General features: G+C 47.1%; 2 protein-coding genes across 2 annotated transcripts in view; both read right to left on the bottom strand.

Moving 5' to 3' along the window:
* Window positions 1-9,935, bottom strand: part of EFCAB3 (EF-hand calcium binding domain 3) — a 50,526-nt gene extending 40,591 nt beyond the window's left edge. The window contains exons 1-12 of the mRNA XM_048517815.1: window positions 9,857-9,935; window positions 9,421-9,492; window positions 7,872-7,976; window positions 7,377-7,445; window positions 6,525-6,629; window positions 6,099-6,170; window positions 5,227-5,331; window positions 4,754-4,822; window positions 3,639-3,743; window positions 2,838-2,909; window positions 804-908; window positions 307-375 (exon numbers count right to left, since the gene is read on the bottom strand). Coding sequence (XP_048373772.1) covers window positions 307-375; window positions 804-908; window positions 2,838-2,909; window positions 3,639-3,743; window positions 4,754-4,822; window positions 5,227-5,331; window positions 6,099-6,170; window positions 6,525-6,629; window positions 7,377-7,445; window positions 7,872-7,976; window positions 9,421-9,492; window positions 9,857-9,917 — 1,009 coding nt within the window. The 5' untranslated portion in view covers window positions 9,918-9,935. The remainder of the gene's footprint in view (window positions 1-306; window positions 376-803; window positions 909-2,837; window positions 2,910-3,638; window positions 3,744-4,753; window positions 4,823-5,226; window positions 5,332-6,098; window positions 6,171-6,524; window positions 6,630-7,376; window positions 7,446-7,871; window positions 7,977-9,420; window positions 9,493-9,856) is intronic.
* Window positions 9,936-14,987: 5,052 nt separating this feature from the next.
* Window positions 14,988-21,529, bottom strand: part of EFCAB13 (EF-hand calcium binding domain 13) — a 49,417-nt gene continuing 42,875 nt past the window's right edge. The window contains exons 19-22 of the mRNA XM_048517650.1: window positions 17,262-17,333; window positions 16,785-16,889; window positions 16,047-16,114; window positions 14,988-15,035 (exon numbers count right to left, since the gene is read on the bottom strand). Of these exons, the coding sequence (XP_048373607.1) occupies window positions 14,988-15,035; window positions 16,047-16,114; window positions 16,785-16,889; window positions 17,262-17,333 (293 nt within the window). The remainder of the gene's footprint in view (window positions 15,036-16,046; window positions 16,115-16,784; window positions 16,890-17,261; window positions 17,334-21,529) is intronic.

Below are 21,529 nucleotides of genomic sequence, written 5' to 3'. Positions count from 1 at the left end.
CTTGGTCCTGACACCTCTGTCACAGAGCATTGTATGTGTGTGTGTAAAGTACCAGCAAGTCGAAGTCAGCGTTTGGCAACTGTGTAGGATTTTCAAGGCAAGTGACTTTTGGGGGTGGTTTGTCATTGCTTGGCTCTGTGTGGGTTCAGAGAGTTCTGAGAGAGCTGTGACCAGCCCAAGGTCACCCAGCAGGCTTTATGTGGATGAGTGGGGAACAGAATCTCATTCTCCAGATTACAGCCCACCACTCTTAACCACTATACCACACGAGACCCACAAGGCATGGCCGCCAGCTTATTAACTCACCGGGCCTGAAATGTGGCCGAACTGCTCTGACCCCCTTCATAAATTCTCCCAAATTCACTTTTCCATCCCCTACAAAAAAGAGAGAGAAGAGTTCTCATTAAGAAGGGGGGAGGGAAGTCGCAGGAGACACCAACCTGAGACAGAAGCCAGTAGGGAGAAACATAGGGCAGGTTCCTGGGAAGGACTTAGTAACAGCTGGCTTTATTTCCCACCCCCAGCACCAGCATATCAGAGGGAAGGTGAGATAAAAAGCTGAAATGAATTTCTCAAGAATTTTTGGAGAAAACATTTAGAAGTACACTGAAAACCCTAATCAACAGGCTGTGAAATTCTCCCTGCAAGAAAAGGTGGCAGGCACACTCCGCAATGTGTTTTATACATTGTACATATATGTTGTATTCTTTGTATATTTGTACTTTGTTTCAAAATTGCAGCTTACCAAGAACGTGATGGAGAAAAGAATTCCTCCATATCCCTCCTTCCCCTACAATACTAACCATCCACAGGGGCATATTTGAATGCTTCCTGCAGCTCTTCAGGTGTGAGGGAGAATCCCATGCTGGCCAGGATGCCTTCCAGATTTTGAACATCAATCCTGTCTTCTACAGGGGAGAAAGAAAGCAGTGATAAGGTGGATGCAGATCCAACATACAGAGGAATGCCAACCTCCAGGTTGTGACTGGAGATCACCTATTAATAAAACTAACTGCCTCCTGGGAAACAGAGATCTGGCCACCTTAAAAAAACATAGCCACTTTGAAAGGTGGACTCTGGCATTATACCCCACAGAAGTCCCTCTCCTTTCCCACCCCCACCCTGCACAGGCTGCACCCTCACTGTGAGCTACTGTGCTTTTAAATTACTTTAAAATAGTGGCAGAGGTTGTCTCATGGTAACCACATACATGTCATCACATCTAGTTTGGCAGTTAGAAAAGGTTCTCATCAGACACACTGCAGAGTTTGGGGCCCAAAGAGATGAACTTATTCACTATCATGGGGCAGGGTGTGAAGGAGGCAGCAAAGCAGGCACAAGAGGTGGGCAGGACCTCCTGTTGGGCCAAGAATCATAGAATCATTGAGTTGGAAGAGACCCCAAGGGCCATCAAGTCCAACCCCCTGCCATGCAGGAACGCAGAAGAGGAAAGGGGAAGAAATGCACCGCTGATTCTGAAAAGAAATAACCTCTTGGGGGGAGGGAGCAGGAGCGACTCTGTTGAGAGGCATCAGGGGACAGAGTTAGGATTGGCTGGGAGGGAACATGGGAGCATGAATGGAAGGAAGGAAGATGCCAAGGAGGGGGGAAAGAGAGAAGAAGGGAGAGAAAGGGAGAAGGGGCGAAACAGGGACAGAACAGACCTCAGCGGAAGAATGAGAAGGAGAAAGCAAAGACAAGCAGAGGTGAAGACATCTATTAAGGGACATCTATTAGGGGAAGACATCTATTAGGCCAGCAGCCAAAGACCACAGCTCCCCACTCCACAGCTAAGCCTTGGCAGTGAGTGGAAATGAGGGAATAATCAATCAATCAATCAATCAATCAATCAATCAATCAATCAATCAATCAATCAATCAATCAATCAATCAATCAATCAATCAATCAATCAATCAATCAATCAATCAATCAATCAATCAGCCCAGCCCAGCCCAGCCCAGCCCAGCCCAGCCCAGCCCAGCCCAGCCCAGCCCAGCCCAGCCCAGCCCAGCCCAGCCCAGCCAGCCTGCCAGCCAGCCTGCCTGCCTGCCAGCCTGCCTGCCTGCCTGCCTATCGTTTAGTTTTATATACCGCCCTATCCCCGAAGGGCTCTGGGTGGTGCACAACAAAATTAAATCATAATACAACTAAACACAAGCAAGACTAAACAATTAAACTTCAATACATATAAATTACTAAATCCCTTTTAAAAACAGCGGTTAATACAGATTTAAAGTCAAATTCAAAAATTCAAAATTCAAAATTCAAAGGCGCCCAGCAAACCCATTGTTAAAACCCTCCCCAACGGGAGGGTGCATCACAGGTCCCCCCCCCCTTTAGAGTTAATACGCTGTGTGCATTAAGAGGCTAAAATATGTTGTGCAGCTCTATACTTTTTTTCCAGTTGGGGGCCAAAAATGGCTGTTTTGATAGCAAAGGTTGATGACGCAGACGACCCCTGAACTAATGCATCACCTAAAATCAATGAATAATATTATTCACATAGAAGCACTTTCTGCTCTCTACTTTTGCTGTTAGAAGGACATGTAACTAACCACCATTTTTGATATTTACAATCAGAGGCTGTAGTTGTCTCTCAGTCTTCCTTTCAGAAGGCAAAGGTGCAACTTCATCCCTGATTCACCCACTGCCTGATAGGTTGGCAAAGTATTCTATGCAGCATGCAGGACAAAGGCCTTTTTTGCTTTTGTCCTGTTTTAGCTTGTCCTCATGCTGTGGTTTGGGTTTCTGGATTTCTCTCTGGACCAGCATGGCATCCTTGAAAGTCCACCTACAATGGCGAAGGCATGCAGTCCCAGTCCCGCAGAGCTACTCACTTTCGAATGCAGAAGGCTGCCTTGTAGCCATGACGCTCTCGAGCACACTCTGCAAGTTCACTTTCCCTTCAGCTGCAAACAAAACAAAAGAGGCTGATCAGGTGGATGAGGGGCATTGAGGAAGGCATGGGAAGGGGGCATCAGCCTCAGTTGCGACACCACAAACCCACAGAGGTGGGGCGAGGGGAAACTGTGCCTGGGGTGAGCACTCACACTGTGCCCCTGCCACAGTGCCACCCACCCCAGAACACCCCTGGAATGCCCCCCCCACACCCCCACAATGGCCCGGCTATGCCTCCGCCGCAGCTTTGGTTGGGACATTGCGCCCCCCACCCCCATCCCATGGGTGCTACGCCACTGCCTTGGCTCTGAGGGGCAGTTTGGGTATTTGAAATGTCCTTTGGCTGTAGATATGACCCAGTGACTGCTGCTTTGGGCTTCTAAACCAGGAACATCTCTTCAGAAGAGGAGTCTCCAGTTTCATTAAGCCTGTCTTTTACCGGGATCTGTCTTGGAATAAACTACACATTTCTAATGGCAGCTTTGGAGACTGCTTATTCTTAGTGTGGATTGTGACCCACTGTATGCTAACAAGTGGTCAGCTTAACTCCCAAATGCTTAGTTCACACTTAATTTCTCACCATACGAAGTCCCACATTTATCAATTACACATGAAATATAGCCCCAGAATAGACATTATACTGTCAATTTCATTCCTGATGGATGTTTGAAAGCTGATGGGGAACTGTGCATTGCGCAACCCTCCGAATTGCATCCTAAGACTGATTCTTCACTACTCACCATCACGGGGGACGTGCTTCAAAACCTCCTCCATCTCCTCTTCTGTGAGGTGGAGGCCCATCTTGGCTAGAGTGGAACTCAAGTCATCGGCTGCAACCATCTTCCCTGAGATCAGTCAGGAAGAAATTAGTCAAATGTTACAAATAATATCTGCCTAGCAGGCATGAATTTGCTTCAAGTGACAAAGCAGGGCAATTTTACAAAAAAAAAAAGGTTTCTCCCATTTTTGGGGGGAGGATACTTGAAACTTCTGCAAGGCGACAGTTACTACTGGAGGCACAATTCTGCATTAAATGAAGTTGTGGTATAAGGAGCTCTATCGGGTAAATATTCACTGAATCCAAACAACATTCTAGGGGTTGCATCAAAAAACACAGAAATGGCACCACCTGTGCCCACATTTGGTTGGGTCAGTGGGTGTGTCCAGGTGAGGCTGGCCTGGAAACCTGGCTGCACCTAATACCACCAGCTTGTTAGAGGCATTTCTGAGTACACCTGTTGGAATGGTTGAACTCTGCCATCTCTCTTCGGCTTTGACAATTAAGTCTTATGCCAGGTCCCCAATATGATGTCTGGGGGTGGTGCGGGACCTACCCTTTCCCTGGTGCCCACTGAACTTTTAAAGAAAGGTAGTGGTGCCAGGTGGGGCTTTTGCCCACCAAGGCTTCTGATTGCTCATTGGAATTTTGACTTGCTGTGCAGATGTCAAAAATGTTGTTTGGACCACAGCTTGCATCACAGCACTAGAATCTTCACTGGTTTAATTGAAGGAAAGAGGTGGCAGCCATTTTATGGATGGCTATGCCTCCTGTGAGAGCCATTTTGTGACAGTCATTTTGCTGCTCTGCCCACCAGGCTATGTCAGGATTCCAAATGAATTCACCGACTCAAAAAGGTTGGGGGCCTTTGGCCCATCCACATGCTGAGCACTAAAGCCATTGGAAATATGGCACAGATGAGAAATATAGAACTTCCTGAGGTAACTATATATGTTCAGCCCGACACTTTCATTTTTCAAACTGTTCTCACTGTTCAGTGAGTGGATGGGCACGTATACTGTTTGGAAAAGAAGCGTACGGGCTCCACAAGGCATTGCAATTGGCTCACTAACTCACCAGTGCTGGGATGAGGCTGAACTGCTCTGGCCGCCTTCATGAATTCTCCCAAGTTCACCTTCCCGTCGGCTGCAAGGAGAAGAAGAGTTCACATTAAGAAGGGGGAGGGCAAGGGGGACACCACCCTGAGACGGAGGCCAGCAGGCAGAAACTGAGCCACATTTCTAGACCTGGGAAGAGCTGGTTCATCCCCACCTGCAGCTCCAGTGCATTGGAGGGAAGGTGAGACAAAAAGCTGAAAGTAATTTCCTCAGAATTTTTGGAGAACAAATTTAGAAATACACTGAAAACACCAATCAACAGGCTGCGTTACCCTCCCTGCAAGAAGCATGACTAGGCTCCCCAATCCGTTTCAGGCATGGTACATGCATGTACTTTGTTTCAAAGAATAGTTTCTGCATTTCAAAACTGCAGCTTACCATGAGGAAGCGATGGATAAAAGAATTCCTCTATATCCCCCTTTCAATACTAACCATCCATGGGGGCATACTGTAATGCTTCCTGCAGCTGTTCAGGTGTGAGGGAGATGCCCATGCTGGCCAGGATGCCTTCCAGATTTTGAACATCAGTCCTGTCTTCTACAGGGGAGAAAGAAATCAGTGATAAGGTGGATGCAGATCCAACATGCTCAGGGATGCCAACTTCCGGGTGGTTGCTGGAGACCTCCCACTATTAAAATCGGCCCCAAGGAAACAGAAATCAGTTCATTTGGAGAAAATGACCGCATTATATTCCACAGAAGTCCTTCCCCTCTCAACTCCTCCTCAGACTGGATCTGCAGATATTTCCTAACCCAGGTGCTTGCAAACCAAGCAGCTGGGGAAAGGGACGAATAAGTCACCCAGTAAACCCCGCGTGTGGCAGAAACTCCTGGATATAATTTGCTTGTTGTGCTGTGCCAGAATCCAGAGAGCATCTTTTGAAGTCACCACAGCATGCTCCCCGTAGGAGGTGCAATGATACAACATGTTCAGTGGCACATTATGGGATGCAGAGCCCCTAAGATATGTCCAGTTTAGGAGGCCTCAGAGAATTACAAAGTAAGAGAGATATAGTAACTGACGGACTCTGTGTACTGCTTGCTTTCCACATTGGACTCTTGCTGCCAAAGTGTCCACTAATATTAGTTACTTAAAAAGGGCAGCTAGCTGAAGCTGCAGTCTCCATGTCATGTATGATGATGCATTGCGACTGTTTTCATCATGAAGTATTGAAAATCTTCCTGAACGGTCAATTCCTCTGAGGAGGTGAAGTCCCATATAAATCACGTTAAACGTGGCAAAGCTCCTGAATGTCCATCTACAATGGCGGAGTCATCCCTGCCCAGTCCTGCAGAGCTACTCACTTTCGAATGCAGAAGGCTGCCTTGTAGCCATGACACTCTCGAGCACGCTCTGCAGGTTCACTTTCCCTTCAGCTGCAAACAAAAGAAATGATGCTGATCAGGTGGACGAGGGGCATGGAGACTCAACCGTTTCATGAAGCCTGGCTTCTACCAGGATCTGTTTAGGAATGAACTACAGATTCCCAGTGGCTATTTGGTATTATTGGTTATCCTCAGTGCAGATCATGATCCACTGTATGCCAACAAGGGGCCAGCTTAACTCCCAAACGTTTAGTTCTCACATTCATCAGCTGCACATTAAATGTAGCCCCAGAGCAGACATGAAAGGGTCGATTTCGTTCCTGATGGATGTTTGAAAGCTGATGGGGAACTGTGCATTGCGCAACCCTCCGGATTGCATCCTAAGACTGATTCTTCACTACTCACCATCATGGGGGACGTGCTTCAAAACCTCCTCCATCTCCTCTTCTGTAAGGTGGAGGCCCATCTTGGCTAGAGTGGAACTCAAGTCATCGGCTGCAACCATCTTCCCTGAGATCAGTCAGGAAGAAATTAGTCAAATGCTACAAATAATATCTGCTTACCTGGTCACTTCTAGCAGGCAGGAATTTGCTTCAAATGACAAAAAATCAACAACTGGTTTCCCCGGCTTTTTGGGGAGACAAATGCAGTAGGTGAGCAGTTTTTAAACTGATGAAGAGTGTGATAAAACTGTAGAGATGTTTTAATTGAAGTATATGGAATTGAGTAAAGAGGTGAAATGTCAGGTAGAAGTCCCAAAAACGACCCCTGAATCACTAGGGATGGTCATATGACTTGGTATTAGAAGAACTAATTTTGAGATGATGGAGCCCCTCACTTGATTACTAAACAATATATTATTCAGTAGAAGAGAGAGTTCTGGGTAACCTTAAAATTTTGAACCTATGGTAAATATACCATGAAAGCAAATCAAACCCACACATCTGTCTGTTATGATCCAGCTCCTCTCACAGGGCACTGAATGTATGTGTATGTAAAGTGCCATTAAGTCACAGTCAACTTATGGCAACGCTGCAGGGAATTCAAGAGCAGAGACAGGAAGGAGGTGGTTTGCCATTGACTGTCTCAGCATGAGCTGAGGGAGTTCTGAGAGACCTGTGACTAGCCAAGGTCACCCAGCAGGCTTCATGTGGATGAGTGGGGACTCAAACCCAGTTCTCCAGGTTAGAGAACACTGTTCTTAACCACTACAACGTACGGGCTCCACAAAGCTTTGTAGTTGGCTCACTAACTCACCAGTCCTGGGATGAGGCTGAATTGCTCTTGCCGCCTTCATAAATTCTCCCAAGTTCACCTTCCCGTCCACTGCAAGGAAAAGAAAAGTTCACATTAAGAAGGAGGAGGGCAAGGGGGAGATCAACCTGAGACTGGAAATCAAACTGACCCACATTTCCAGACTCGGGAAGAACAGGTTTAATTTCATCCAGTCATGCAGCTCAGTACATTGGAGGGAAGGTGAGACAAAAACCTGAAAGCAATTTCTTCAGAATTTTTGGAGAACAAATTTAGAAATACACTGAAAACACTAATCAACAGGCTGCGTTACCCTCCCTGCAAGAAGTATGACTAGGCTCCCCAATATGTCTTAGGCATTGTACATGCATGTCATATTCTTCATCTTTTTGGACTTTGTTTCAAAGAATATTTTCCGAGTTTCAAAACTCCAGCTTACTATGAACAAGCGATGCAGAAAAGAATTCCTCTATTTTCCCCTCCCCCTTCAATACTAACCATCCACGGGGGCATATTTTAATGCTTCTTGCAGCTGTTCAGGTGTGAGGGAGAATCCCATGCTGGCCAGGATGCCTTCCAGATTTTGAACATCAGTCCTGTCTTCTACAAGGGAGAAAGAAATCAGTGATAAAGTGGATGCAGATCCAACATGCCCAGGGATGCCAACGTCTGGGTTGGTGCTGGAGACTTCCTACTATTACAATCGAACCCAGGGAACAGAAATCAGTTCATTTGGAGAAGATGACCACTTTGGGAAGTATACTGTAGGCATTATATTTCACCGAAGTCCTTCCCCTCTCAACCCTGCTTCAGACTGGATCTGCAGATATTTCCTAAGCCAGGTGCTTGCAACCCAAGCAGGTGTGGAAAGGGACAAATAAGTCAGCCAGTAAACCTTGTGCATGGCAGAAACTCCTGCATATAATTTGCTTGTTGTGGGTCGATTCCCCACTTCAAAAAAGAAAGGAGATATGTACCGGTTTTGGTTTTCTTTGGGCCCTTTTGAGTGTGGTGTCATGGTCCCCACCGCAGCTTCTGCCCCCTTGGTCCAATATACGCGGCAGCCATGCAGCAGCCACGTAGGACTCTCCACTGTCGGATCTGCTCAGGGGCTGTCCTGATTGACTGCTGCGTTGTGCTGGGGTGGGATTTTTTTTATTTTCAAAAGGACGAATCAACGTCTCCATGAGCATGCACAGATTCACCAGCATACTATATAGGTTTGCCGATGAATCCACGTCTATTTGAGCAGACATCGATTTGTGGTGTTAAAAAAAAAACAACAGGCTGCGTGCGCATCGTGCACACTCTGCCATGGTCTGATTGGATGGAAGGCTCCACGTCACTATCAGCGACAGGAAACTCAAACCCGAACTCACCCCCCAGACTTCCCCACTGCCCTGCACTCAGTGCGTGGTTTTCAAAAAAAGTGCACTTCCGATCAGGATCTGAAATGACACGCGCTGGGGGGGTGGGAGAGCGACAGAATTGGGGTGGCTGCGTTGTCGCCAATGGTGTAGTAGGGAGTGCTGCAGGACCCCGGGTTATTTGCCGTGAGTAGCCTGCATCAAACGGTGAGTGGGGAATCGACCGTGCTGTGCCAGAATCCAGAGAGCATCTTTTGAAGTCACCACAGCATGCTCCCCGAAGGAGGTACAATGATACAACATGTTCAGTGGCACATTATGGGATGCAGAGCCCCTAAGATATGTCCAGTTTAGGAGATCTCAGAGAATTACAGAAAAAGAGAGATGTAATAACAGACGGACGCTGTATACTGCTTGCTTTCCACATTGGACACTTGCTGCCAAAGTGTCCACTAATATTAGTAACTTAAAAAGGGCAGCTAGCTGAAGCTGCGGTCCCCATGTCATGTGTGATGATACGTTGCGACTGTTTTCATCATGAAGTATTGAAAATCTTCCTGAATGGCCATTACCTCTGAGGAGGTGAAGTCCCATATAAATCAAGTTAAATGTGGCAAAACTCCCGAATGTCCATCTACAATGGCGGAGTCATCCCTGCCCAGTCCTGCAGAGCTACTCACTTTCGAATGCAGAAGGCTGCCTTGTAGCCATGACACTCTTGAGCACGCTCTGCAGGTTCACTTTCCCTTCAGCTGCAAACAAAAGAAATGATGCTGATCAGGTGGACGAGGGGCATGGAGACTCAAATCCGCTTTCATGAAGCCTGGCTTCTACCAGGATCTGGTTTAGGAATGAACTTACAGATTCCCAGTGGCTATTTGGTATTATTGGATTTATCCCTCAGTGCAGATCATGATCCCACTGTATGCCAACAAAGGGGCCAGCTTAACTCCCAAACGTTTAGTTCTCACATTCATCAGCTGCACATTAAATGTTGCCCCAGAGCAGACATGAAAGGGTCGATTTCGTTCCTGATGGATGTTTGAAAGCTGATGGGGAACTGTGCATTGCGCAACCCTCCGGATTGCATCCTAAGACTGATTCTTCACTACTCACCATCACAGGGGACGTGCTTCAAAACCTCCTCCATCTCCTCTTCTGTGAGGTGGAGGCCCATTCTTGGCTAGAGTGGAACTCAAGTCATCGGCTGCAACCATCTTCCCTGAGATCAGTCAGGAAGAAATTAGTCAAATGTTACAAATAATATCTGCCTAGCAGGCATGAATTTGCTTCAAGTGACAAAGTAGGGCAATTTTACAAAAAAAAAGAGGTTTCTCCCATTTTTGGGGGGAGGATACTTGAAACTTCTGCAAGGCGACAGTTACTACTGGAGGCACAATTCTGCATTAAATGAAGTTGTGGTATAAGGAGCTCTATCGGGTAAATATTCACTGAATCCAAACAACATTCTAGGGGTTGCATCAAAAAACACAGAAGTGGCACCACCTGTGCCCACATTTGGTTGGGTCAGTGGGTGTGTCCAGGTGAGGCTGGCCTGGAAACCTAGCTGCACCTAATACCACCTGTTTGTCAGAGGCATATCTGAGAGCACCTGTTGGAATGGTTGAACTCTGCCATCTCTCTTCGGCTTTGACAATTAAGTCTTATGCCAGGTCCCCAATATGATGTCTGGGGGTGGTAAAGGGACTCCTTACCCTTTCCCTGGTGCCCACTGAACTTTTTTAAAGAAAGGTAGTGGTGCCAGGTGGGGCTTTTGCCCACCAAGGCTTCTGTTGGATTGCTCTCATTGGAATTTTGACCTTGCATGTGCAGATGTCAAAAATGTTGTTTTGGACCACACAGCTTGCATCACAGCACTAGAATCTTCACTGGTTTAATTGAAGGAAAAGAGGTGGCAGCCATTTTATGGATGGCTATGCCTCCTGTGAGATTTCTCATTTTGTGACAGTCATTTTGTTGCTCTAGCTCCACCATTGTGGCTGAAGTGTCAGGATCTCCAAATGAATTCACCGACTAAAAGTGTTGGGGGCTCTTTGGCCCATCCACATGCTGAGCACTCAAAGCCATTGGAAATATGGCATCAGATGAGAAATATAGAACTTCCTGAGGGTAACTATATATATGTTCAGCCCGACACCTTTCATTTTTTCAAACTGTTCTCACTGTTCAGTGAGTGGATGGGCACTGTATACTGTTTGGAAAAAAGAAGCTGCACGTGGCTCCACAAGGCATTGCAATTGGCTCACTAACTCACCAGTGCTGGGATGAGGCTGAACTGCTCTGGTCCGCTTCTCTCATGAATTCCTCCCAAAGTTCACCCTCCCGTCGGGCTGCGAGGAGAAGAAGAGGTCACATTAAGAAGGGGGAGGGCAAGGGGGACACCACCCCTGGACCTGACGGAGGCCAGCAGGCAGAAACTGAGCCACATTTCTAGACCTGGGAAGAGCTGGTTCATCCCCACCTGCAGCTCCAGTGCATTGGAGGGAAGGTGAGACAAAAAGCTGAAAGTAATTTCCTCAGAATTTTTGGGAGAACCAAATTCTAGGAAATACACTGAAAAACACCAATCAACAGGCCAAGTGCAAGTATCTCCCTCCCTGCAAGAAGCATGACTAGGCTCCCCAATCCGTTTCAGGCATGGTACATGCATGTCATATTCTTCATCTTTTTGGACTTTGTTTCAAAGAATATTTTCTGAGTTTCAACCCCACAGCTTACCATGAGGAAGCGATGGATAAAAGAATTCCTCTATATCCCCCTTTCAATACTAACCATCCATGGGGGCATATTTTAATGCTTCCTGCAGCTGTTCAGGTGTGAGGGAGATGCCCATGCTGGCCAGGATGCCTTCCAGATTTTGAACATCAGTCCTGTCTTCTACGGGGGAGAAAGAAAGCAGTGATAAGGTGGATGCAGATCCAACATGCCCAGGGATGCCAACTTCCAGGTTGTTGCTGGAGACTTCCCACTATTACAATCGGCCCCCAGGAAATAGGTCAGTTAGTTTGGAGAAAATGACCACTTTGAAAAGTATACTGTAGGCATTATATTCGTTCCCCTATCAACCCCACCCTCCTTAGACTGGATCTACAGATATGTCCTAACCCAGCCAGGTGCTTGCAACCCAAGCAGGTGTGCGCATGGTTTACGCAGCCAGTAAACCCTGCGCATGGGAGAAACTCCTGGATAATTTGTTTGTTGCGTTGTGCCAGAATCCAGAGAGCATCTTTTGAAGTCACCACAGCATGCTCCCCGAAGGAGGTGCAATGATACAACATGTTCAGTGGCACATTATGGGATGCAGAGCCCCTAAGATATGGCCAGTTTAGGAGACCTCAGAGAATTACAAAGTAAGAGAGATATAGTAACCAACGGACGCTGTGTACTGCTTGCTTTCCACATTGGACTCTTGCTGCCAAAGTTTCCGCTAATATTAGTTAGTTAAAAAGGGCAGCTAGCTGAAGCTGCAGTCCCCGTGTCGTGTATGATGATGCATTGCAACTGTTTTCATCATGAAGTATTGAAAATCTTCCTGAATGGCCATTTCCTCTGAGGAGGTGAAGTCCCATATAAATAACGTTAAACGTGGCAAAGCTCCTGAATGTCCACCTACAATGGTGGCGGCATCCCTGCCCAGTCCCGCAGGGCTACTCACTTTCGAATGCGGAAGGCTGCCTTGTAGCCATGACACTTTCGAGAACACTCTGCAGGTTCACTTTGCCTTCAGCTGCAAACATAACAAAACAGGTTGATCAGGTGGATGAGGGCATGGAGGAAGGTGTAGGAAAAGGGCATCACAGCCTCAGTTTCCTCACCACAAACCCACAGGTAGAATATTCACTTCCTGGCGTTGACCTCAAGGCTCCGGAAGAGGCAGTTTGGATGTTTGGACTTGTCCTTGGCCGCAGATATGACCCAGCAACTACTGCTTTGGGCTTCTAAACCTGGAACGTCTCTGGTTCAGGACTCCCCAGTTTCATAAACCCTGGCTGAGAAGGAGGGTAACACTAACACAGGAGGGCTATCGAAAGGGACACAAATCTCCTGTCCTTGAGTCCTCCCTGCTTGAGCTCTTTATCAATCCTCCTTCTCCCCCAAATTTTTGATGGAAATGGAGATTTGCAGCTACTGCAGGCCAAATGATCATGTGTGGGATCGGGTTGTGTAAACGGCTCTGTTGCATCATTATTCTCAAATGGCTGCAGTTTTATTTTATATTGACTAGGATCCCAGCTAGCTTTTTCTTCCAAATTAAGAGGGGGATCAGGGACGTAGGTATAGATTTTTTATGGGGGGGTTCGGGGGTGGGGCCACACCCCCACCTGCCCCTAGGGCATGGCCACGCCTCCCCAAGCCCCGCCCATGGCCTAGTGCTTATAAAAGCAGCTCTCCGAGGTCGGGGATGGCAGACTCCCCTGCCCTGCCTTGCCCTGCCCTGCCCTGCCCCTCCCCTCTGGGCAGAGGCATAGAGGGAAAATTGAGCCTGGTGCAAAATCTGTTTTGTGCCCCTCCCCCTTGGGCAGCCGCTGTGATGCTGGAATCCACCCGCAAACAGCATCACTTTCAATGGTGTTTAAACGAGAGAGCCCAAATTCTCCTTTTAAATCCATCTTAAAGGGAGAATCTGGGGTCCCTAGTTAAACAACATTGAAAGTGATGCTGTTTTGGGGTGGATTATCCCCCACCCTGAAACAGCATCACTTTCAATGTGGCATAGTGGTTAAGAGCAGGTGCATTCTAATCTGGAGGAACCGGGTTTGATTCCCAGCTCTGCTGCCTGAGCTGTGGAGGCTTATCTGGGGAATTCAGATTAGCCTGTGCACTCCCACACACACCAGCTGGGTGACCTTGGGCTAGTCACAGCTTTTCGGAGCTCTCTCAGCCCCACCCACCTCACAGGGTGTTTGTTGTGAGGGAGCAAGGGCAAGGAGATTGTAAGCCCCTCTGAGTCTCCTACAGGAGAGAAAGGAGGGATATAAATCCAAACTCTTCTTCTTCTTCTTCTAAACTGAGGACCACAGATTCTCCCTTTAAATCCATTCCAAAGGGAGTGGATTTAAAAGGAGTATCTGGGGAAATTTGGGGGGGGGGGTGCCTGCTGTCAGGGGTGCAATTGTTAAGCTAGAAGCACCAAACTTTCAGGATATCTTTAGGAGTCTCTCCTAATGATACCACCCAGGTTTGGTGAAGTTTGGTTCAGGGGGTCCAAAGTTATGGACCCTCAAAGGTGTAGCCCCCATCTCCTATTAGCTCCCATTGGAAACAATGGGGGATGGGGGCACCACTTTGGGAGTTCATAGCTTTGGACTCCCTGGACCAAACTTTACAAAACCTGGGTGGTATCAATAAGAGACTCTCCTGATAATACATCCCAGGTTTGGTGAAGTTTGGTTCAGGGGGTTCATAGTTATGGACCCTCAAAAGTGTAGCCCCCATCTTCTATTAGCTCCCATTGGAAACAATGGAGGATGGGGCACCCCCTTTGGGAGTCCAAAACTTTGGACCCCCTGAACCAAACCTCGCCAAACCCGGGTAGTATCATCAGGAGAGTCCCCCAAACAATCCCTGAAAAGTTTGGTGCTGCTAGCCCAAACAATGCGCCCCCTGCAGGCCAAAAACCGAAAAAGCACTAAAATGTTTTAAAAACCCACAAACGGAGGCGCGGAGCTTCGGACATGAATTGGGGGGGGAGTCAAACCCGAGAACCCCCCCTTACCTACGTCCATGAGGGGGATTCACCCAGCAGGGAAATCCACCGTTGTTTCCCCAGGAGTCAAACCACCATGCCATGTGACACTAAAAATATACCATCTTTTTATGCTGTTCCAAACTAGCCCACCTCTCTGGGTACCAGTTAGTGCTAATCAGTCTCCTCACTTTGCTATTCTCTTACTTCAAAAGCATGGAAACCACCACACTTCAATCATCATCAGGGTGAAGCAGGGTGGTTAAAAAGTGTTGTAAAGTAAAATCCCAGAATATTTATTAGGTTTTGTGGATCCCATTGCTCACAAGAATGCCGAGGCATAGCTGGGCCAAACTGTGCCTGGGGTGGACTCTGTGTTTTCTGCCTCCCCATGGGCCCCGCCCCCACAGCGCCCCTCTGCGGCAACCCCCCCCCCTTACATTAGTTTAGCCTGAAAAGTTCAAGCTGAAAAGCTGCCTGTTTGGTTCAGGCTGAAAAAGCATCCTGGTGTAAACTACACTTCCCAGGAGACTTTGGGGCTCACAAGGTCTTTTGGGTAATGTAGTTCCTGAATTTTTTAAGGCTGAACTAGGGGGAAGGGGGAGGCGGCGTGAGTGGGGGTAGGGGGTGCTGGGGGGGGCGCCATGGGGGGAAGGAGGAGTGGTGATTTTCCACCCCCAGGCTTTTGCCCGTGGCGCAGCGCACCCCCTGTCCCCTTATAGCTTTGTCTCTGCAAGAATGTGGTTTTTAAAGATATTATCTTTAAATGAACCATTCTGTACAAAAATTTTGAATGCATTTTCTTAATTTAGTTGGCCTATCTTCCCTATGGGCATTCATAGCTGCCTACATCATTTTCCTCACCTTTATTTTATCCTTCCAACAATGCTGTAAGGTAAGGCTGAAAATGTGTGACTAGGCGAAGGTCGGAGTGGGGATTCAAACCTCTCTAATCCCACAAACACTCTAATCCCACAGGGGTGGCCAAGCTATGGCATTCCAGATGTTCATGGACTACAATTCCCATCAGCCCCTGCCAGCATGACCAATTGGGCTGGTGGGAATTGTAGTCCATGAACATCTGGAGCACCATAGCTTGGCCACCCCTGCGAGCCTACACCAGGAATTCACTCACAATGAATCATTAGGCACCACTATAATAGGGGCCCATCACCCTTATTGGTTTGCAGCCCCCCCCTCTGCTTTTTCACTGCAAATACTCCCTCTCTAGGCTACCTGATGATAGATGGAGGCAGCCCAGCCCAGCCCAGCCCAGCCCAGCCCAGCCCAGCCCAGCCCAGCCCAGCCCAGCCCAGCCCAGCCCAGCCCAGCCCAGCCCAGCCCAGCCCAGCCCAGCCCAGCCCAGCCCAGCCCAGCCCAGCCCAGCCCAGCCCCCTGTCTCCTTTCCTCCAGCAGGACACACTGTCAAGCGAAAGCAGGAACTTATTCAGTTTGCCCTGGAACTGATTTGTGTTCTTCAAGGTGCAGCTCATCCATGGGCCCTTCTACAGTCTGACAATCATGATGATGACAGCTCTGGCATATGAGCTTTGCTTGCACTGTGGCACCTGCAACCCCATACTGGCCATGGAGGCTCACCAACAGGCACTCCAGTGAGGAAGGCTGGCCTCTTTGACAGGGCACCAGCAACTGAGCCTCAGAAAGGGCTGGAAGGAAGGAGAGGCAGAGGGCAGTGCAGCATGCTGAGGACTGACAGAGGCCAGACAGCTGCTTTGGAAGATGAGTTCACTCACTCTGGGGTTGGGGGATCAGGGCTGCCTGGTGCCCCCAGGGCATCCGCTCCCCTGCACCCCACCCTAAGTACGCTAGTAATCATGATCCACTGTATGCCAATGAGGGGCAAACTGACTTCCAAAACACTTTATTTCTCACCATACAAAGTCCCATATTCACCAACTGCATATTAACTGTAGCCTTAGAACAGACATCAAAGGCCGTTTCCCCACTTTTAAAATGACGTCCATTTCGTCCATTAAAATGACGTCCAGGACCTTTTTAGCACGAGGGTTGTGTTCCCCAGGCTTCCCCACTGCCCCGCGCCCTGCGCGGGGTCATCAAAAGGCACCGTTTTGAGCAGCGCCAGAATGACCCGCGCTGAGGGGGCGCAAGAGCAGCAGAGTTGGGGCGGCTGCGTTGTAGCCGCCCCTGTAGTGGGGAGTGCAATTGGACCCCACGCTACTCGGCGAGAGTAGCGCGCAGCAAACAGTGAGTGGGGAAAGGGCCATTGTGTCAATTTCCTTCCTGAAAGCGTATGGGGGATTTTTACATTCCACTACCCTCCAAATTTAATTCAAAGAACTCTTCTTCACTACTCACCATCACGGGGGACGTGTTTCAAAACCTCCTCCATCTCCTGTTCTGTAAGATGGATGCCCATCTTGGCTAGAGTGGAACTCAAGTCTTCGGCTGAAATCATTTTCCCTGAGATCAGTCAGGAAGAATTAGTCTGACGCTGCAAATAATATCTCTTTGCCTAGGCCCTAGCCACTCTCAGCAGATAAGAATTCATTTCAGGTGAAAAAGAAGATCAGCTTTACTTTTAAAAATGGTTTCCCCCCACCCCTTTTGGTTCATGTGACCAAGAAAATTAGATGAAGGCAAGAGGGCCAGCAGTTGTGCAACATCAGTGTTTTTGCAGAAACACAACACATGTATCTTGGCAATTTATCTCATTTCCTTTCATATGAACTTCTTCATTGTTGATTTGCCCACGAGGCACAGATTCCATTCCCATCCCAAGTGCTGCCAGATGTTCTGAACAACTTCTTACACAGCTGATATGAACCCACTTACTTTCACTATGGGATTCTGTACGGGTTCGGAGCACACTATTCATCAGATTGTTCATGTTCACTTTTCCATTTTCTGCAAAGACAAAATGGCAATAAATTAAACAGACAGCAAAAATGTAGAGCTCATAAGCAGAAATTGACAGGTCTTCACATATGTATTGTTTCCTGTTGGCTTTGCACAAAAGCAGCATTGCAAAGGCATGGAAACTGTTTAATCACAGAGTTGGTAGAAGCTACAGAATCCTATAAGAGACTTAGCACCAGGCCTGGGCCTAAAGAAAATGGCTCCAACCCACCAAGCAGGGAGAACCCAAATTCTTTCAACTTCCTGTGAAGTCTCCCCTGAAAAGCCAGTAGAGGTACCCTTTTCTGATTAGTGAGTGGCATCAGGTTGGAGTGCTCCAGTGCAATGTTCTGTTGATCTCCCAATGAAACACATTCAGTGAACAAGGAATTCCATTTATTGATTAGAGTATCAAAGGAATTACCCTACTAGAATAGGCTTTATTAAGCCTGAAGTTTAGGCTTGAAATATCCCCTGTAAAAATACATCAACTCCTCCTCCTTCCCCTGCAACACCAGGCAACAGCTCTTCTCAGCCTTGCTCTCCCCGCGCCCTGTGCATATGATTCAGATAACAATTTTTTAAAGTCCCTGTTTCCCAAGCTCACCGTAACACAAGCAAGCAGCAAAGCAAAGCAAAGACGGGCACACAATAAAAATGAAATTAGGCAGACAGATCTCCCTCAGATGCCACATCTCCTGCTTTCCCTGGAAACTCGTGGCAAGACCAAACCATCAAGTCTTGACATCAAACCAGAAGGCCACCCCCTCTCCGCTTCACTGAGAAGTAAGCCTTGGGAAGGAGGTTTAGTCCTTACACCAAGGACTCACAATCCGTACACTCCTCAGAGGCAAATTGTCTGTATGGCCTCTTGGGCAGCATTTCCTTTTTCTATCTCCAGATCTTTGAAGGGCGAACTAGATGTTCAGTCTGGCAGGTCTACTGCTGACTTTTGAAAGGTAGACCAAAGAAGAGCTCCAAATTTAAGCATGAGTAGGCCAATGGGAGTACAACCTGACCCTACAGGCCAATCTCCAGGTGGGGCCTGTAGATTTGAAATTACAACTGATTCTCCAGACAACAGAGACCAGTTACTGTTGCTGGAAGAAAGCAGGGCCTTGAGTAGTTAGCTACCTGCATTAATGAAGTTGTTTACTGATTAATTTTGGTTAATCAGTAAGGCAAAGCAAGTGGAATGCTCTCATTCCAAATATGTGCACGCCTGGCATGTGAGGTTGAGCCACGGAAATCTTCAATCTGGCACTGAAGACTGCAATCAGATGAATATAATCAGATGAAGGATTGCTGAGAAATATAGATCAAAGCAAAGGACGCTGCACCTAGCTACAAAAGAAATCAGACTGCGCACAATGAGGAGTTGTTACAGCAGGTGCATTCAGATCAAATTGGCCCTTTTAGTCCAATTGGAGGAAACAAATATGTTCTGACTTTTATGGAAGTTGGCAGCCCATCTATATTTATCAGATCCAAGGATGAGGTGCATGAGAGATTCAATTCTTATGGGGTTGCTGTAAAAAACAAGCTCCATAAAGCTCCATAGGTTTTCATGTATTGTCGAAGGCTTTCACAGCCAGAATCACTGGGGTGCTGTGTGGTTTCCGGGCTGTATGGCCGTGTTCTAGCAGCATTCTCTCCTGACGTTTCACCTGCATCTGTGGCTGGCATCTTCAGAGGAGGTCTATGTGGTACAGAGAACTTCTACTAGCATTCAATGTTAAAGAATATTTACTAAAAAAAGAAAATGTTTATGAGCATACTTGCAGCACACCATCAGATTTAGGGATTTGAAAGAAACGAGAGATAAATGCAATTCCTCTGTCCCTCCCTTTATACATGCTGTATCAGTCACTACAATACAAGGCCGGCCCTTAAGTTTAGAATATTACAGACTTCACAGAGTTCCTGTTACCTAGAAGACTGTGCCAGCTCTGTGGGATATCATGTGGCCAAGATGGCTGCCTCTTCCCAGACTTCCAGCAACAGCTCTGTCCCCTTTGAAGGCCCTAGCCAGAAGACAGCTCCCTCCTTGCTCCCAAGTTGAGTCCACAGTGCAGACCAGCCATGAAGCTGGAGGAATCTCTTTTATTGATATGGCTGGATTACTACCTGCCAGGAATGCCAGGAATGGAGTTGCCCTTTACATCAAAGAGAGCATAGTATCACATAAAATAGACAATGCAAGGGGAGCTGGTTCCCCTACAGAATCACTGTGGATATCAATACCAGGTGTGAAGGACAGTTTAATATTAGGAATATATTATCATCCCCCTGACCAAAGTGCACAAGAGGATTCTGAGATGGAAAAAGAAATTAGAGAGGCCAACAAAAACAAAAATGTAGTGGTAATGGGTGATTTTAACTATCCCCATATAAACTGGAAAAATGCATGTTCAGGTCATAGTAAGGAGAGAGCATTCCTGGATATGCTAAATGACTGTGGCTTAGAGCAGATATTGTGGAACCAAACCAGGGGAGAGGGCATCCCAGATCTAATTCTATGTGGGACCCAGGACCTGGTGCAGGAAGTCAGTGTTGTTGGAGTCGATAGGGAACAGCCACCACAATGCTGTCAGATCCAGTATCTCAAAGACAAGCGAACAAGCGGCAACTACTAATGTAGTTACATTCACTTCAGAAAGGGAAATTTCTCAAAGATGAGGGGGATAGTGCGCAGGAAGCTGAAAGGGAAAATCAAGAGAGTCAAAACCGTCCAGGATGCTTGGAGGTTATTTAAACACACAGTAATAAAAGCTCAGTTGGAAATGTATTCCACAGGTTGGGAAAACAAGGTAGCACTCAGTCCAAAAGAAAAGCCAACCATGGTTAACAAGTAGAGGTTGAGGAAATTATCAGAAAAAACAAAATGTCTTTTAGAAAATGGAAGTCCAGTTTGGCTGATGAAGAATATGAGAGGGAACACAAATGGTGGCAAAAGAGAAGCAAGTTAGCTGTAAGGTGAGGCAAAAAAAGGATTATGAGGGAACGCATGGTTGCTAACATCATCAAGACCAGCAAACAAACAGTTCTTCAAGCACATCAAAAGCAGGAAGCTGTGCAAGGGAAGCCGGTAGGTCCGTTAGATTTATCAAAGGAACAAAGGTTGTGCTAAAAGATGGTGGTGGAGATTGCAGAGAAGCTGAATGAATTCTTTGCATCTGTCTTCACCCAAGAGGAGGTGAGGGAAAATTCCTGCACCCGAACCAAGCTTCTTTAGAGGCGTAACCGGTGGAACTTAGCTTAAGATAGTGGTAGACAAGGAAGAAGTTCTGGCAGCCATTGATAACCTAAATGTTACCCAAATCCCTTGGCCCAGATTGCATTCACCCAAGAGTTCTTAAAGAGCTTCCTGCCACAAATTGTTGATCTTCAATTCACTTTAATATGCAACTTATCCCCTGAAATCAGGCTCCATCCCCTGAAGACTGGAAGATGGTCAATAAACACACCAATCTTTAAGAAAGGGATCCAGAGTGGACCTCGAAATTACAGGCCAGTCAGTTTGACATCTGTTCCTGGTAAACAGTGGTGAATCTACTTTCATTAAAGATAAAATTATAAAACATGTAGAAAAGCAAGACCTGCTGAGAAAAGAGTCAGCATGGCTTTTTTGCAGAGGCAAATCCCTGTCTTACAAACTTACTAGAAGTTCTTTGAGGGGTGTAAACAGGCATGTGGATAAGGGGGAACCAGTGGACATTTCGTCTACTTGGATTGTCCAAAAGGCTTTTTGACAAAAGTTCCCTCACCAGAGACTGTTGAGAAAAACTCAGCAATGAAGGAATAAGAGAGGGGAAGTCCCTCCTATGGATTAAAAAACTGGTTGAGAAACAGGGAAACAAAGAGTGGGTGTAAATGAGAGGAAGTTCTCACAATGGAGATGTCGGGAGGTGAATTGTCCCCCAAGCTGATCCGTTTGGGACCAGTGCTCTTTAACCTATTCATAAATGACCTGGAAGTAGGGGTGGGTAAGCGTGGTGGCCAAGTTTGCAGATGATACCAAAATTATGTAGGGCGGATTGGTGAGGAACCACAAAGGGATTCTTGAGAGCTCCAAGCGGGACCTTGATAAATTATTAGGTAAGTGGGCTCCAGAAGTGGCAAATGCAGTTCAATGTAGCAAAATGCAAAGTGATGCACATAGGGGCAAAAAATCCAAAACTTCACATACACAATAACGCCATACA

This window comes from Sphaerodactylus townsendi, linkage group LG15, assembly GCF_021028975.2.
Source record: "Sphaerodactylus townsendi isolate TG3544 linkage group LG15, MPM_Stown_v2.3, whole genome shotgun sequence".
Lineage (NCBI taxonomy): Eukaryota > Metazoa > Chordata > Lepidosauria > Squamata > Sphaerodactylidae > Sphaerodactylus > Sphaerodactylus townsendi.
Note: the sequence above shows the minus strand (reverse complement) of the source record. Positions and strands in the feature narration are given on the sequence as shown.